Source organism: Sorex fumeus, unplaced genomic scaffold (genome assembly GCF_029834395.1).
Source record: "Sorex fumeus unplaced genomic scaffold, SorFum_2.1 ptg000086l, whole genome shotgun sequence".
Lineage (NCBI taxonomy): Eukaryota > Metazoa > Chordata > Mammalia > Eulipotyphla > Soricidae > Sorex > Sorex fumeus.
Genome location: NW_026606143.1, coordinates 19,579,971 through 19,598,675, shown reverse-complemented (window position 1 = coordinate 19,598,675; position 18,705 = coordinate 19,579,971). Strand labels below are relative to the sequence as shown.

At 39.7% G+C, this 18,705-nt stretch overlaps 1 protein-coding gene across 7 annotated transcripts in view; it reads right to left on the bottom strand.

Moving 5' to 3' along the window:
• DMD (dystrophin) overlaps positions 1-18,705 on the bottom strand; it is a 2,292,284-nt gene that overhangs the window by 144,467 nt on the left and 2,129,112 nt on the right. For 4 of the 7 annotated variants that reach the window (XM_056131282.1, XM_056131280.1, XM_056131283.1 and 1 more), the window contains exon 1: positions 3,033-3,176. The exons of the other annotated variants lie outside the window; for them this stretch is intronic. In XM_056131282.1, the coding sequence (XP_055987257.1) occupies positions 3,033-3,052 (20 nt within the window). In that variant the 5' untranslated portion in view covers positions 3,053-3,176. Of the gene's footprint in view, positions 1-3,032; positions 3,177-18,705 lie in introns of those variants that run through there. 7 annotated transcript variants of the gene reach the window in all.

The following is an 18,705-nucleotide window of genomic DNA, read 5'->3' as shown; positions in this document are numbered from 1 at the left end:
AGTGGAAAGGAGAAAAGAATAAAGGGTGTGACTGATATACAGAACTAGAAAAATATTCTTCTAATCACTGAATGCTAAAATTTTAGGTAGGCAGCTTAGCTGGCATGACTTCAGATTTGGGGAGTAATGGTGAGATGAAGCAATTATTCACTTCAGTATAGGTAGCACTTTCCATCTGGGTATTTTCTGATTGCTTTTATTATTTGATAAAGCCTTAGAGGTACCTCCCAGACAAAAAAAGAAAAAAAAAAGATACTCGGGAATGGGTGAAAGAGTAAACACAAATCTGTATAACTCCTATCTAGATTCTACCTTACCTAACAAACCAATTTTTATCTGTAATCAATATAGCTTTTACAGCTATATTTCTTATTCTGTGCCTGTCTTCAAAGCCAGTAGAGAATTTGTAATCACATCATGAAGAGCAGCTCAGGTTTGCTTGAAATATGCAGAAAAATAGAAAAATAAGCGAGGCTGGGGATGTAGTGGTAGAAAGGTGGGTGGTACTGTTTTTGGTAACTGTCTCTTCTTTTTTACATTTTACTTTTTCACATCGGAAATGTGCTCTCATATACCATATCCAACCAGAAGGAGATTGTGAAGCCTGTTCACACTTCAATGAATACGTCTTTGTTCAGTATTCCTGAGAACACTGATGCTCATCATAGATCAAAATTCTGATGTACATTAACACAAACTACTTTCATATACAATCTGTACAGTGCTCTTTAAAATCTTTGAAAATTTTTGACCCTGCCGATTCCAAAGCTTGGCATCAGATATACCTTTCTGAACTGCCTTCCAAACTCTAATTTCCTCTTTTGCTCTCTCTCTCTCTCTGTCATGTGTAGAAGCTACAGTAATCTCTTTTCCATTTTTGAGACCATGAAAGGAACTTGATGCAAATTAAAATACAAAAATCACTGGATGTGACAAAAAGACTCCAGCTACACCTACTTGTCAATAATAAGAAATTAAGGCATTACCCTACTGAGCACATGGCTGACCTAATTTCCTACCATACAATTTAAATTTTCTCTCACCTTCTTTAGTTTCAAGTAGTGTGCAAGGTTATAATAACAACCTTAGAGCTGTTCCTGCTGTCAGTGCTGGAATAATCAGACTTATTGGAATTGCTTTTTTAGTTTCTTAAAAACAAACATTAAACACTTATAAAAAAAGTAACAAATTTCTACTGCGCTTGCCTAGGGAAATGGCAGTTGCCTAATTAAAATGAGATTTCTTCTGCCACTACTGTTATTTGGTATTGAAAATATTCCAGTTGCCTTAAAAATATCATTCCACTACTTCCCAGGGAGGGAACAGTCCCTATACAGGAATATTAAAAGGTGGTATACCATTGCGACTCACAGAAAATTCGAGTTTGGTTTCATATACAATCTGAAGACACAGATTCACACACACACACACACACACACACACACACAATCATTTGCCTTTAATGCGGGGCTCAGAGTCTTTCTAGAGGAACCTTGGCATGTACATGCTGAATGTTGAACTTGGCTTGCAGAGCTGCAAGACTGGCAAGGTGGGAATGGGAAAATATATTTAAAAGTTTCTGCTACTGTGGGGAGGGGGGATGGAGGTGGCTGAAGCCAATCTAAGCAGCAAAATTCCTAACTCTCGCCCCCTATTCCTTGTTCCCTGGAACATCTCACAGTTTTTTTTTTTCTATTTGGTTCAGGCTAGGGCAAAGATGATTGCCTGGGTGACTGTTCCAGCTGTTACATGCCCTCAGTTCTGTTTGCTTTTCAGGGTTTAACTCCCACCCACCCTTAAGTTCGGCAAAAGCAATTTCACTTCAGGGTCGTGTCCAATCCATGATCAAACAATGATGACTGAAACCAATTCCACGGTGACCAAGGGTCAGAAACCTTTCATAAAACCTTACCATTTCATTTGTTCCTGTCCTCTCTGGGAGTGACTATATGCTCCAAAGAGGGGATTTGGCACAGCAAATGGAATTTGGGGTAAAACAGAAAGGGTGATAGAGATGACAGGCTGAAAACAGCAGCAGAGACCCAAAAGCCAAGGGAAAATGTAGACTTTGGTTTGCCGTTTCCATTAGAAGGTTTTATTTCTAAGTGATAGGAAAGCATTTCATAATTCATAATCTGCCTCCCTCAAGCAACTAAATAAACCCCTTCAATTTAAGACTCAAAGTTTGCTTTAAATGTAACTGAAACAGTGTCCACTGCCACGGTCGGACTGAGTAACTGAGTAAGACAAACTTTGTTTAAAGTCACCTGGAGAAATACAAGAGAGAAGGAAACCCCGGGAAACCACGCTCAACCCCAGAGGGCAAAATAAATAAATAAATAAAACAACCCTCGATCCTCAATTTCCAATCCTCCAGGGGCTGAGCTGCAACGGCTTTTTCTTTCGATCCCAATTTCTGCAAGTTTGGGGCGGGGGCATGGTCCGAACAGTCTAAAATGCAGCCAGGGAAATGTCACATGGAATCCTCGGAAGAAATCAGGCAGAAAGTTGACCTTTTGGCACTTGAAGTGCAATGGAAGGTAGAGTCAGCCACGCGCCCCTTCCTTCCACGAGGTCGAGCAGGGATTTAGGAACAGCTTGTCTCGCTCCCATCTAAACAGACAGCCCGGAAAGGAGCAAAAAAAAAAAAAAAGAAGAAGAAAGAAAGAAAAAAGCTCCCGCGGCCGTCCCCGCGTGGGGGAACGCGCTGTCCCCCCTGGGGAAGACAGGAAATGAGCTTTTCTCGGGGTAGCCGTCCCGAAGCCCGGGGAGCAGCGGTGCTCCCGGAGCCGGGGCGCTGGAGGACGGGCAGGGGTGAGGACCTGGCGGGGGGGGGGGGGGGGGCGGGGGCGCACCTGCAGCGATGCCACGGGGACCACACGGGGGCGGTCCTCTGGTACCCCGCGGCCGCCCGGCGCCCCGGATCCCAGCACCCGGGGGCATATCCAAGTTTGGGCCGCCTGGGTGAAACCCCGGCTCGCGCCACAAGTGCAAGGCTCGTGGCGATCCGAGGGGGCCACGATTACACTTACCCTTTGAGCTGCTCCCTCATGGCTGCAAGGGCTCTGAGGTCTTCGAAGGAGCGAGCGGAGGAGTGAGTTTCCCAGAGCCGCCCGGCTCCCCGAAAGTGAAGTGCCGCCGCCCAGGCTCGCAGCTGAAAGCACTGCGGAGGAGCCGGCGCGGGCGGGCGGGAGGGGTGGGAGGGCGGGGAGGGGGCGCTGCGGGCAGACGGGGCGGGGCCGGCCTGGCTCCGCCCCCACCTAGGGACCTGGGAAGCCGGACGCCCTGAGACCTGGCCGTTGGGGCTGTGAAAACGCCCGGGAAAGAAAAGGAAAGGAAAGGGGGGCGGGGGGGGTAAAGAGGAGGGGATTTAAGGTAGCCCCGGGAACCTGCAAGCCACACACCCCGCCGCCAGCACCCCCCCTCTTAAAACCTCCCGCAAGACTACTTGTTGCCTAAATAAATGACCTAGGTGCAAATGACCTCATCACAGATAATTAAGTGCGTGGGCTCAGAGTTTTCTTTTTAAAGAAGGAAGGAAAAAGTGCCAGCATTAAATCTCCCCCCCCCCCCCACTCCACCACCTCCCCGCGCCATCATTTCCCTCAGTTGAAGATTAAAGTGTTGGAGCTGTAAGGATATGAAATTCGGGTTAGGCTCATCCTGGGCTAAAAGGGCTTCTGAAGATGTATGTGTGTATTAGTGATACGGTCAGGGTTTTCAAAGCGTGTCGCAGGATCTGCATCGCCTCCGAACTTCTCAGAAATCAAAACTCCAGGGCCCTAGCTCAGACTTGGTAAATCAGAAAGTCTGAGCATGCCGAAGTTTTCCAGCTACTCGGATAGACGCTTAAAAATAAAACGCCAAAGCACTGCCAGCCATGGATGGCATAGTTTTGTCTTTCAGCATTCCCTTAGAGAAATCTGGAAAGAATTTCCAATTCCAAGGAACATTTTAGTGGAACAGTTACAAGGCTTGGACAGTTCAAATCTTTCTAGCCTTAAAATTGGCAATATGGTGATAGAGATTAACTGCAAAAATTATCTCAACCTTGAAAATATTCCGACCAGAAGCAACCCCTTTCTTTTAAAATTAGCACATGAATTCCTCTACAACCTTTACATAATATCTTCTATCAGTGTCCAAAGAGTATCTTATAATCTTATAATAAGTTCCCTTAGTGGCTGCATTGTTCCTCTTCATCCATTTATTTTCTTGGCCTGCTTTTCTTTTTTTCTTTTCCGTTCCTCTTTCTCCCTCCAGTTAAGTCATTCCACTACACTTTACAATTTAAAATGTATTCCTCCTTTTCTCTTTAAAATAATCTTTTTGTATTCAATATTTCTACACATAGAAAGTTTCCAGCTGAACAGCCCGTGAACTCCATCCCCATGCTTTAGCAAGGCAAAAGAGGCAAAAAATAAACAAAAAAAGAGAAGACAGCACCAAATTCCTTCACTATAGTTAACAAACCAAATAAAACTGCAAACGTTATCACTAAAGACATGTGCGTGTAGGTGTGATTGGGATTGCTATTTTAAAGCAAATATGGCATCACTGCTGGTATTTTGCCTCATCAATTAAGATGTTAGTGCTGTCCCTTAGCAATTTTGAGCCAGTGAATTGTGGAGGCAGCTGCTATTAAGGTCTGGGGTATTTGGGGTAGACTAGGATTTGCTTTAGGTGAGGTTGTGCCTTAATCTAACAATAAATTCCAGGTTTTCCTCTCTCTTTGAAGGGGAAGGATTAGAGTTCCTAGGGAGGGAGGCATGACCTTCCCATTTAATTAGTGATATCATCTCTGTGAATGTAGCAAATCACTTAAATACTGTTTATAATTACTGCAACAGAAAAGTTCCAACTTCATGACAAATGCTTTTATTAATATTAAATCAAAGTTTTCCCAGATATACGTGGTATGATGTGCCATATTTATCTTCCCAGCTTTTTGTTTGCTCACTTTCTATTATTTTTTAATTACCTGTTCAAGATTCATGAATTCTGATATATTTTACTAAAGAGCAGTTTCACTCTTGCCTATTTTCTCAGTGTCCAATTCAAAAACTACCAGGAATTTTTTGATGAAAAAATTGAAAAGGATAACAAATAAGAAATCACTATTCATATTTTTTCCTTCAATTTGACAGATGGCAATCCTCAAAAATACATCTTTAAGTTCTTTTTTTTAGACTGGAGTTATAGGCACTTGAAGAATTGTTCCCAAATCTTGGTGTTATTTTAGAAGTTAAATACTGAAAGTATCATTAAGAAATGACATGGGTATCACAGCAACTGTTTTGCTGTCAACTTCACTTAGATTATGAATTTTGCTTATTAGGGAAAGGCATTCAGAAAAGAGCATAATTTATATTTATTTTATATGGAAATTACATAGTGATGCTATGTATTACTTTAACATTGACTGTCTATTATTATATGCTATTAGCTGCTTATGTCTATTAATTTTCACTATTATCACTGTTCTGAAGTTAAACGGATATAAAAGGAGCATGGGGCTCTGCTGCCAGGAAAAATCCATAGCTAAAACCCTGAAAACAGAACCTATCATAAACTAGTTAGCCCCCAAACCATAGCCTGAATGTGTAGTACCAAGGATTGAAAGCATGGAAGTTCATGGTTTTACCACTCTGTTATGCTGCCATGGAGTGGCATGACTTCTTTTACTGTGGGGTGTGTGTGTGTGTGTGTGTCTGTGTGTGTGTGCATGGGTGTGCATGTACCCATGTGTGTTTATTCATGCCCATAAGTGATCTCAATGATGGCTGAGAGGAGAGCATTTGCTAGAATAGAGATAAAGAAGGAATGAGATGGGATAAGGTTTAGTAAGGAACCAACTAAAAATTATATCCTACATTCTAGCCTTTGAGCCACTAAAGGTTGTTGATTTCAAAAATAAAGACCTTTTCCCTCCAGTGTTTTTTTTTTCACTCTGCTCCATGCCCTAGGAAGTCGAGCTTCTCTGCATGCATGGTATCAGTGAGGCTTCCATTTATCAATAGGAGGCAATGACAAAAACCCTATAGCAAGAGATGAAAGGGCAGGAGGAGAGTGCTATGGGGGTATTTATTGCCTACCTTATCTACTCTGGCCTTGGCCTTGCCAGTGGGTGAGTTTCTTTACCCACAGATACCAGTCTAGTTGATCAGTCATTTCCTAAGCAACCGCATACTCTGCCTTTCTCCAACCCCCTTTGCACTCTGCTCTTTCCCCTACCTTGCCAAAAATTTTGTAAATAGCCTTTTCATGACACTCACTTCAACTAACACTTTTGAATGCACTGGTTTCTTCCACGATCGTGACCCACCTTGTCAAAGTCATCGTCTAGGGCACTTGGTTGGATGGCCAGTGGGGACTCCAGATAGAAGAGAAAGGTCTTTTAGTACCTACTGGAGCTGAAAATGAGACTAGCCTCATTCATTGAACAAATATTCCTAGAAGTGCCCTCTATAGACTCTCCCAAAGGAGTTAGGATCTAGCCTATTGGGAGGTAAAGACAAATCAACAGTTATGCATGATGGTAACCGTGTGCAATGGTAAATAAGAAAGAGACCACAAATAGCTCATTCATTCAAAGAGCTTAAATGGTCTGCTTGGTCTTTGAGAAAGAAGAAGTGTCAAGAAAGAATTAGCGAGGTAGGACAACTGAGAAGAACAGAGTGTGACAAACCAGAGCAGCCCTCTATCCTGAAAAATCAGGAGCTTAACCATGAATTAAAGAAGGTTAAGCATGAGTGTAGATTTGTCCCATTTGTCTTTCACAAAAGTCATTCAGGGTCAGAGAGACAATACAGTGGGTAAGACATTTGCCTTGCTTGTGGTAGATCCAGTTTCGACCCTCAGCACCAAAGATTGCCTCCTGTGCTTTGCTAGGAATGATTCCTGATCACAGGAGTAAGGAGCCAGGAGTAAGCCCTTAGCACAGCTGCATGTGGTCCCCAAAACAACACTCCCACCCCCCCAAGAAGAACAAAAAAGAAAAATCACTCAGACAGTAGTGTGGGAGCTGGATCAGAGAGGTGTGGAATTAGACCGGAGACAAGGGGACTGCAGTCATATAAACAAGGGCAACGATAGAACCAATAAAGGTGACAGGAGTCAGGCCTGATTTGATATATGAATGGAGCCAAGGGAAGACTTAGGCAAAGGTCCTCTAGCTCTGTGTTAAATCATTTTTCCAGCCATGGCCCCTTCCAAGTTAAAGAAGGAAAAGTCCTTCCTGTGGCCCCTTACCCCATTGTTGGCTGCCTAGGCTTATGCCATGTCCCCCTATTGACCCAATTTTCATCTCTGGACCCCTTGAATATTCTGGGGGCCCACAGAGGGACCAGAGAGTCTCCATTGATTCTAGAATCTGCTGTAGCTTAACCATGCACTGGAGTCATCCAGAGGAAGCTACAACTGCAGCTGCTGGGTAGCACATACACACCCCTCCTCCCCCCCACATTCTGATTTAAGCAGTCCTAATTAGGGCCTAGGATTTAAAAGACGTTCCAGGTTGCAAATGCAGCAAAGGTTGGGGATAATAATATTCACCCAGCCAAGATTTCCAGAATGAGTGAGTAGGTTTAGGAAGAAGAGATTCAGGGAGGGATGACTGTAGCCTTGAACATGAAGACTTTAGGGTGGCAGTGAGATATATAAACCAAGGGCACCAGACACTGGGGCCATAACTCAAAGGGCTGAGCACATACTTTGCAAGCAGGATGCCTGTGTTCACTCCCTGGTACTCCATGGCTCCCAGAGTACCTCTGCAGAGTGTCACTCGCTTCCTCTAATCCTGTGCACAGAGCCTGGCATGGCTCCTGAGCACCACTGTACATGGCCACGAAGCAAAACAAAACAGAACAAAACAAAGCAGCTAAGGGAGCCAGGAGGCAGCGAGCCATCAGAATATGGGGCTCAGAGGGAAGATGTGTGATTGGCTTCATTGGTTTGGAACAGCAGTGTTGTCATGCCAGGTGTTTGGTTGAACCCATCTACCAAAGGACATGAAGGGCCAAGGCCAGTGATCTGGCTGCTCCGAGCTCCACGAAGATGACCTTTTCCTTTCCAGACTCTTCCTGGTTTCCATATTAGCCCTTGTTCACATGCACAAAAATATACACTGTGGCAAGAGAAAGAAAGAAAAGAAAGAAGTGGACACTGGACGCTGGCTGGGGACTGCTGTCCCCAAGGGACTCATCACCCTGGAGGATTCAGCTTCCTGAATCAATCAATCCTCAGTATAAGCAGTTTCATTCTATAAGACTCCGTTTGAGTGAGAGGTATGGCTTCAATTAAGTATCATACCTAGCTTATGGTAAAAGATCAACATTTGAGTATCCAGTAAACATAAAAATTCCACATTTCTTTTTCAGACAGTATAAGGATTAGCCGTGAACAGTGAATCAGATGTACGACAAATGCTTACTGTGATGGTGAGTCACTGCTAGGGCAAATACCATGGTGTACTAATTAAAATATGTCTAACAATCCCTTCAGATCAATTTGAAACCAGCATCTTTTGGCTATAAGACTATCTAGTTAGTTAAGGCCTCAACATTCACACTCTGAGCGCTTCCCACCCCCCCACTCACACGCATATGAAAGCCTATTTTTTTCCAGGCTCTTCTCCCAGCAGGAAGACAAAGTAAGGCAGGCTGAGGAAAGTTCTCAGAGCCAGCTGCCATTTCAACCAGAGAATTTTTTTTTACCAAGCAGGTTCTAGGAAAACCAAATGTAGCTCTCCTCTCTTCCAGATTTCATTTAATAAGATGTTTCAAAGCTTCACAGAGGCACCTCTATCAAACCCAACATCTAAAAAGATGGGAAGTTTAGCATGTTCACTAAAATAAAGCCACACTTCATTAACCTCACAGGCCGCTGGTTGCTTCATGGGAAAGAATTCACAGTACTTATTAGCCTGCCAGCTATAGCGATACCCCCAGTGTAGGAAGAGCACAACCTCTTATAAAAAATGGACAACTGGTTAAGGTGTTTTAAGCAGACCTGAACACAGTATCTCCTGGTCCACCTTAAGGACAGCTCAGAGCAGTAACTCTTTGTCTGCCTTTACCCAAACCATTGTGCCAAAATAACAGGAATTTCAAAACTAGGCAGAAATTCTGACACTCTGCTTAATCTGCCTTCCTCTTCAGCTACAAATAAGGCTTTGTATTCGATTAGACGCACAGCAGGTGAAAACCCCAATTAGTGAATTCATTCTGGGGCCTCTTTCTACCTTCCTCCCACACACCAGTTTAAAAAAAATAAGGAAAGTCTCAGGTTTTTTTCTCAAATCACAAGTAAATTTAACCCTTTGATCTATAAACCATTTACCACATGAAGAGTTTTCACAGGAAAAAAAATGGAAGGAGGTTGAAAGATTTTTCTTTTTTAATGGGGGTAACAGAAAAGTTTATTTTACCAGGTTATATTATTTTCTTCAAATCCATAAATACTCTTCAATTTTCTGATCTATCTAGAAATCACAGTCTTTATGGTTTCTACCAAAAAGTCTCCCAAAGTCAATACTATCTAAAGAATGATTAATGGACAGTGTGCTACAAGAGAAAATTATTTTTATGTTCTTATTTTTGTGTATTCGAGGTGTGGGAAAACATTAAATTTTAGTTTAAACAGTATCCTTTGGCCTTAGGAAGTGCACAGTCTATATTTCACACTCTGTAAATCTTTATTTGTCAAAAGAAATTTATTATTGGACAAGGATAGTGGTTTAGTTTGTGCATTCAAAAAAATCAAGACAGCTTTAGTTCTTAAGAGTGATTTACTTATACTTTGTCAATTGCTTCCGTGGAAATATTCACATCCCAGTTTTATTTATGAGTAGATGATTAAAAAAGAGCAGCTTTGTCTTTTTTAATTGTTTTAGTCCTGTCGCTTTTCTTGAAACAAGTCATAGAACTTATTATCCACAAGAAAATACTGAACATATATCAAATAGTAATGTAGCATTTTGAAGTAGTCATCTGTTACTGTCAGAAGTTCATTTCATTTTGAGGCTTTTTAATTAAAATGCAAAATTCTACATACATGCCTGCCTAAATTACCCCTTTTTGAAATACTTGAATTTCATAAAAAATGTTAAATGCTAATGTAACCATTTTCAATACTTATGACTTGGTTCTTGAGATTTGGGGAAAAAAGTAAACAAAGGAATATTAGTCAATTAAGCAAATAAGGAAGTCATTCAAAGTTGAAATAAATAAGGAAAACAGTATTCAAATACTACAAAATGAAGACACCAGTTTTTTTCTCTCTTTGAGATGCATATCTACCAGAATCATAAACAGCTTCTTAATCCTTAGCAAGAGTAGCTGTATATTCCAGAAGCAGTGTTAAGGTAAACATCTCCAAACCAATTCTGCCTTTATGAGGCCAGTCACTTAACCCTTCTGGAACTGTATTGATTCTTTGTAAAATTCATATAATACCACATACACCCATATGATGTCATATGATGTAAAAACTACGAAGATAATTTGAATACTTGGGGACTACTATGTTAATGCACAGCAGACTACCAGCAGGTATAATTTCATCAAAGAAAAACCCAAATGTCCAGAAACATTAGAAACAAATCATTTTAACTGTTGTGTGGGGGAAAATGAGAAGCCTAAGAGTTTGTCTTCCCTTCTCACAATCTGCTAAAAAGAACCGTTCTTCCATTAAATTTTCATCTTTGAGAAGAGAGCAATTGAGCAAAGAGTACTTTCAAAGGGGGGAGGCAAGAGAAATCATATACTGTCAGCTTGATAGAGGAGCAAAATTCAAGCCACTTGTTTTCATTCTTTGGACCCAAGGTTAAGTTATAAATGCTTCTCACACATGTTAAGGGGATGTTCGTATTCATGTTGTCAGAGAACAGAACTATGGAACAATGAAAGGAGTGAATATTGGTCTTTTGGGGGTACAATGGGAGAGGAAGACTCCTTAGACCCTGATGTAGAATCCTCTGCAGGCCTGAAGCAGTCAGGACTTGGGAGGTAGGAATTCTCCACAAAGACGGGAATCCATTAAAAGAGAAATGGACATAGAAGCCAATTTAACCAATTAATGATTTACCAAGGGCTGAATCTTGTACTACAATTCTGGCTTATTTTTTGTCAGGGAACTTGTTTGAAGATGAAAGAAAATATAACTGTAAGGAATTCTGATTAATCCACAAATTTCCCAGAAATATTTTTCATACACTGTTAGCCAGGCTAAGTTTACCTATTAAAACTCCCCACCAGGGCATTCAAGTCCACAGTTGTCCCCACTGCAATCTGAGGGAGAATCATTTTGATACTTTGATGGGATTCTGTCCCTCCTATTTCCTCAAATGAGTTCCTTCACTACTAGTAAAACAAACATATATTCACCAGGTTAATTTAAATAACCATATTCATGGTGTTTTTAAACATTTACATAAAGATCTCCTCTATTTCACTAAACTTTTTCTAAACTGATAGTCAAAAGTGGAAGAGATTCGAGGATGGGCATAGAATATATAAAAATTTAAACACTGGAATCAGCTTTCTCTACTAGATAGACCCAAATATGACTGTAATGTTAAGGACCTTACGATTTGATATGTGTTTTTGTAGGGGAATATAGACACATACATTATAAAATGGTATATCTGATAGATTTTAAGTACGTAAATAGAGAACTAAAATAAATGAAAAAGAAAAAGTTGATTATTTTGACCTGTTGGGATAGGGACCCTACAGTTCAATTAGGAACTAACCAAGTCACCAGATTTCATGCATATTTTTGTTAATGTTTGAAGAACTGAGGCAAATTTCTTAAGTTGACTCTGAGAACAAGTTTCTAATATTAATAATTTGCTAAGGTACAAAGTTTTTTTTATAATGTTAACATACCTCTGTGTTATGAGATCAGATTATACTCTTTTGGAATTCAAAATAGCATTGAGTAAATATTGGGTGTTGCATTGTAGAAAGGTTAATACACAAAACATACTGTCCCCATTGGAATATCCAATCACATTCTAGAGTTAATATTGAGACTCTTGCTTAGTGGTTACTCCTGGCTTTGCAAGCAGGTATTACTCCTGGTTGTGCTCAGTAAACCATATGGGATGCCAGGGATCGAACCTCGGTCCTACAATGGATTTTATATAGCAACAATAATGGGCAACTTCACCGCTCACATTTTAAGTGAATCTGAGCTTTAAAAAGCCAGAATCAAGAGCATATGTGAAGTATAATTTCTCTTACATTAAGTACAAAACCAGTTGGATTAATTTTAGACGTCCAAAGTAGTAAAAGTGATTATCTTGAAAGTGACTAATGATTGATGACTTTTGGGTGCTGGTAACATTCTCTTTCGTGATCTGGATGCAGGGTTCATGGGCTTGTTGAGAGAGACTGTGAAAACTCATTTTCCTGCATATTTAAAATTAAACTTTTTTCTACTCATCAAATATTTTAAACGGGAGGGGGTCTTGATTCGTCTATGGGCTTTCTGTTAGTTTTTTTTTTTTATTTTTGTTTTTGGTCTACTTCCAGCTGTGCTCAGGACTTACTCCTGGCTCTGAACTCAGGGATCATTTCTGGTAGATTTGGGACCATCTGGGATGATGAGAATCGAACCCAAGTCGGCTGCATGGAAGGCAAGTGCCTTTCCCACTGTACTAGAACTCTAGTCCATCTGTGCGTGTTATGGATGCCAAAGCAAACAGTTAAAAAAAAGGAAATGGGATTAATTTTATTATGTAAGTTAAAATTACTATGTGGATTTTAGTGTCAGCCTTCAGCAAGATACCTATAGTGATTATCTCTATGGTGCTCCTCAACTTAAAGGTACAAGGTACAGAAGTGAGAGTAATATGATGGAAACTAGGGCAAAGTGGGCAATAATGCATTTTTCATTCTTTCTTTAAAAGTTTTTCCCACACCTAGTGGTGTTTGGGGTTAATCCCAGTCTGGTGCTCAGGGAATCAAGGAATTTGTCTTTCAAAGTGCCAGATATAAGATAGGGAAAAACATGGCAGAGTATTTTCTGCAGCTGCAGGTTACCACATTTTACTAGCTCAAAATATCTATATAGTGCATCATCATCACCATTATTCCATTTAATTAAAAGGATCAAAATATGCGAATAGACTATATCATAAGAATAAGTAATGTTTATGAAACTCTTCTTTCCATTTTACAAATACAGAAAAAGATTGCTAGGTATATATAACTGTGTGTGTATTTGCTATGGGACAGAGAATAAGATGTAGCTTTTACCATGCTTAAGTCCTAAAGACATATGGTAGAGGGTTTTATTGTATAGAAAAAAATGGACATTCTGTATGCTTACTGGGAATTTTACATAAACATATTTTCTCTGGAATGGAAATTATTTTATGTTTTAAAGCAAACTTTACCAGTTCACTGTTGGATTAGAGTACTATAAAACTTGGGATTCATGCCTTTCTAAGTACCCACATTCTAGCACCATCAATTACTCTATTCATCCCTTTCGCCCTACTATCCCTTTTCTCTCTGTGATCACCACATTTTGTCAGTCCACTGGTGATTTATGTTGTATTTTGCCACATAAGTGGGGGCTAAGAGTAACCGAAAGAAATGAACTAGTTACACTAGGATTTGGAAGTAGGTCAAGGATTGTTTGTCCTTGGATGCTTAGGTAAAGGTTAGAGCATTATAGGAGTCTGAAAAGTGATTCAAGATTCAAAAAGGGTAGCAAACAGGGAATTCTAGTCACAGGAGGCACATCAGTGGTGAGATAATGCTTCAAGATTTAGGGAGTGTCTTCTGTGCCAGCTGCTCATTTGGGTGACTGTTTGAGAATTTACTTGGAAGCACTCAGCCTTCCTTCTTATTCCAAATGGCATGGTGATATTGTAACACTGCAGAAGGAAAAGCATTGCTGCTAAATGTATTGTCAAGGGGAATAACAAGTAGCTCACACCTCTATACACAACTGCGTGTTTCCTGTCTGAGCAATGCACTTCAAAACATCGGCTGTGAAAGTAACCATTCTGTTCTCTTCTGTAGTGAGAAGCCCTTGCAAGCATGTCTAGGACTAGGACAAAAAATGGCAGTTGGGTGACTCACAGAACAGTGATATTTACAGGCTGAAAGAGTCCTATACTATTAAATACCTAAAAATTCACACTACTAAGTACTTACAGGAAATGTATTTGCATAAGAGTTTGCAAAGACTGATAAAGATTATTCTCTGGTAAACAAAAAAGAGGTTCATAAATGCATGGCCATTTTGACATGTGAATATATGAAGAATACAAAGAGTTGAAATATGGCTAGGGTTGTGGCTCAGGAACAGAGCACATACTTTCATGGATGAGGCCCTGGATTTGATCCTTAGCACCAAAAAGGAGTAAACATTGTAACTGCTTTGAGAATAAAAGAACGAGCAGCCAGGAAAGAAATCATAAACTTTCTTCTGTACTTAACCACAGCAGTATTCATTAACTTCCCAGAAGTAATAAGTGCTTAATTAACTATATTTCTCATCAGTATTTACACTTGAAAATAACTAGACTCTGGATACTGTAATTCTTTCATTGACTGTGAAACCATTAACCAGTTGCCTAACTCTACAGCGAGTATTCACAAAGAAAGAATAATCACAGCACATTAAATTTTACCTATCCCCAAATCAGAGTTCTCTCAATCTACAAAAGAACCCGCAGATAACTTTTTCCCATACCCGGTGCCCCACTACAAAAGTCAACAATTCTGGCATTATCTAACTCTTGCTATTTGACTTTGTTTTTCCTCACATCAGAAGGTAACGTGTTTTCCCACCCCTTGTGTCTGGAATGACCCTATGACGTGACTTGCTTTGGCCAACAGATCATACTAAAGGTAGCGCAAGTAGAAGCTTGAACATTCATCACGTGAAAAAGCCTGAGCTAACCTATTTAAGATGGATGAGACATAGAGACTTAGGTACTTGTATTCCTAAAAAATACTTTGTCAACCATCAGGCACAACCAACATCTCGCTGACCACAGATGCATGGGAAGGCTCTATAAAGACTAGTACTGGGAGCCTGAAAGATAGAATAGGAGGTAGGACACTTGCCTTGCACACAGCCAACCTCAGTTTGATCCCTGGCACCTCATAAGTTTTCCTGAGCCTTTCAGCAGTGATCCCTGAGTGCAGCTTTAGAAGTAAGCACTGATCACAGATGGGTGTGGCCCCAGAACAAAACAAACAAAAGACAGGGATTGACCTGACCATCAAAATGGGCTTGTCTAGTCTGTCCAGTTACTAAATAAAGAATTAATAAATTAGCAGTTTTGTCATGCTCAAAGATGTAAACGAACTACAGCTCATAGACAGAGTCTAGCCTATGGCCTGTTTTCAAATAGCCTCCCAGCTAAGTGCTAGTTTACATTTTGAAAGAGTTTTTTTTTAAAGGAAATGTAAGAGAGGTCATACGTGCCCCAGAAAACCACAAATATTTACTATCTCTTTCTTTACAAATGTATTTTCTGGGGGATAGAGTGAGAGAGTTCAATTGATAGAATTCATATTTAGCATGTTCAAGACTCTGATTCCATCCCAGGGCCCTTCTAAGCATCACCTGATTCCATCTGCAGGGCCCTTCTTAGCATCACCAGTTTGAAGCCCTAGTGGTCGTGGAGCACTGGAAGGGTGGCCCTGCTGTCCCCCAGCACCATTAGTTCCTGACATCTCAATATCTACTACTTCACTATACTATCAGACCCCAGCAATCCTGGGAGTGGCCTAGACTTACTGGCACGGCTGAGGGTCGCCCTTATTATACAGACAGACAGAGAGCAGACAGACAGCTAGCTAGAGAGCTAGTTTTCTTACCTCTATGCTAAGTCATTTAGTTTTGGGGTAGCTTGTTATACACCAAACAATATTTTTGCATTGACTCCATGAACATCATAGACTAGCACTTTCTCAGAAAACTCAGTTGACACCTACTTTTGTGCCTTTGACATTTGTCACACAACTTCTTGCTAATAAGATAACAATTAAAATGCATATAGTACATAATCCTGTAACCTGGGGAGTTGTTTCCTTTTTTGTAATTCTGATTTCTAAGTTTAGACAGGAGAATATCTATATGAGAGCTGCTTTATTAATAATATTCCCCTACTGAAAGCAATCTAAATGTCCATCTTCCAATTGACAATGGACAAACAAACATAATCTATCCATACAGTAGAAAGCACCCCACAATTAAAGAGGAGTAAACTTCTGAGTTTCCAACTATTGATGTTTGGAATCATTATTCTGAGTCTAAGAAATCATACATGTATAGATATATAAAGTGATATATCATATATATATGAAGACTTAAATACATCCTCTTACATAAAATTCTAGAAAATGCCAGGGAGCGAGCAGATTGGTCATTATTTGGCATGAGGGGTGATGAAAAGATGGCTTGCAAAGAGGATAAGGATGCTTTTGGCGGGGGTGGGAGGGGAAGAGAATGTTTCGTATATACTTTGATTATCGCAGTGATTTTGTGGGTACATGTCCATCAAACATCAGTAAATTGTATACATTAATGGATACTTAATTGTGTGTTAATTATCCTTTAATATTGTTGATTAAAAGTTGTTTTTAAAATAACATTTCCTGTAAAATCGAATTTAACGTTAAACAATGTATACAGTTGGGCAGAAGATGAGGTGCATTACACAGGATGTTTACATAAATATAGGACAGATTTAGGTCATGCTGTCATTCCCTTCTGATTAACTCTGAAAATATCAAAACAATAGATTCAGAGGCAACCTTAAAGGTTAATGAATTATATCCTCTTATCCAGTACGGAAATTGCTGAAAATTGCTTTAGGGTGAGACAGTCATTTCAGCCTTGAATATTTACTGTATAAAAAAGTTTGCTGCTTTTTAAGAAAATAGATTATTTTGGGTAGCTTGACTATACAATTTTCTTAACTATTTAGTTAAAATTTGCTTTCTTAAAACTTCCACCTATGTAGCTGAATCTATCCTCAGGGCAAAAGGGGAAAATAACAAGGAAAAATAAACACAAATGAAAAACAACAATTAAAAAGCAATAAAACATCTCTTCTAACCTAAATATTTGCGATCTTGTTACATTTTCCTTAACACTGCTTCTCTCTAAGCTAAATATAAGTACCTGCATTTCCTTTCATTCCTCTCCTACAGATCCTGGGCTTGGCTGATGATACTGTGAGAAACAAGTTTCTTTTAAAATGTGATATTCTGAACTGAGTGTGTGGCTTACATTCCTTTTGTGGCCACCTAGAACTGTTAAAGCATTTTAATTTTATAAATGCCACATTATGCTTTTTGCTCATCCTGAATTGGTGGATGAAAAACCCAAGGGTTTTCAAACATGATGTGGTATTAATGAAGGTCTCTTCACTCCCATGTTTTGAAATTGAGTCTGTGAGTGAAAATTGATTTTTATTATGTCTTATTCTAAAATGCTTTCATACTTCAACTTGTAATAAGAAATCATCTGATTTACATCTATTTGAATTTTGATATTTCTCATGTATTAGCAACTTTGGTTCATCAATATCAAATTTCATAGTTAGGATCATTATTTTTTACAACAACCCCTCAACAATAGACTACCTAGTGAGGACTGTCATATTAGAGAAAATTTCAAACTCACTAAGTGGTACTTTTCTTCCTGGAATTCAAAGTCTAGAGCAGGAAACAACTGTATAAACAAACATGTTTTCTTATTTGGGGACCACACCTGGAAGTGCTCAAGGATTATCCCCTGCTTGTTTGTGAGGGTATCATGTGGTCAAACTCAAGCTGTCTATATGAAAAGCATGTGCTCCAGCAAGTTGACCTGTCTTTTTGCCCCAGAAACACAATTTAATTATATAAATGCTGGTGAAAACAAAGTTGTACTCACTGGATACAATCAAATCAGGGTTCAAAGAGGTACTGATTCCTGTACATCTTCAGGACATACGGAAGGCCAAAAGGCTTGTGAAAAAGAGTTTACCATCACTCATGATTAGTGAAATTCAAATCAAAACAACAATGAAATATAATCTCACCCATGTGAGAATGGTACATATCCCAATATATGAAAATAGCTAGTGTTGGCAGGGTTGTAGGGGTTGTGGTGAGAAAGGAACCCTCATCCAATAATGGTGAGAGTGTTGTCTGGTTCAACTTCTATGAGAATCAATATGAAGATTTCACAAAAAATATAGGAAGAGAACTCCCATGTGACTTTGTGTTAACACTTCTTGGAACCTATCCCTCAAAAACAAAAACATTAATGAAATGATATCTGCATATCTGTTTATCTGCATATCTGTTTTCATCACTGTACAGTGCAGCAGCCAAGATATGTATATAAACAAAATATCCAACTACAGATAAATGGAACACGAAGCAATGGCATATATACACAATGAAATACTATGCAGGTCTAAGAAAGAACAAAATAATGCATTTCGAAGCAACATGGATGGAACTGGAATATATAATGCTGAGTGTATTCAGAAGAAAAGACACAGATATAGAATTATCTTTCTCATGTGTGGTACTAAAGATCCACTTTGAGGTAAGCAACAACAGTCCAAAGGCAACATAATGGCAGAGTTGATCCATACAATTGAGTTGGGGAGGAGATGAGAGGGAGAGGGGTTAAAGTCCTTGTGGGAAGAAGAAGAGTAGATGGGCAAGAGGTGGC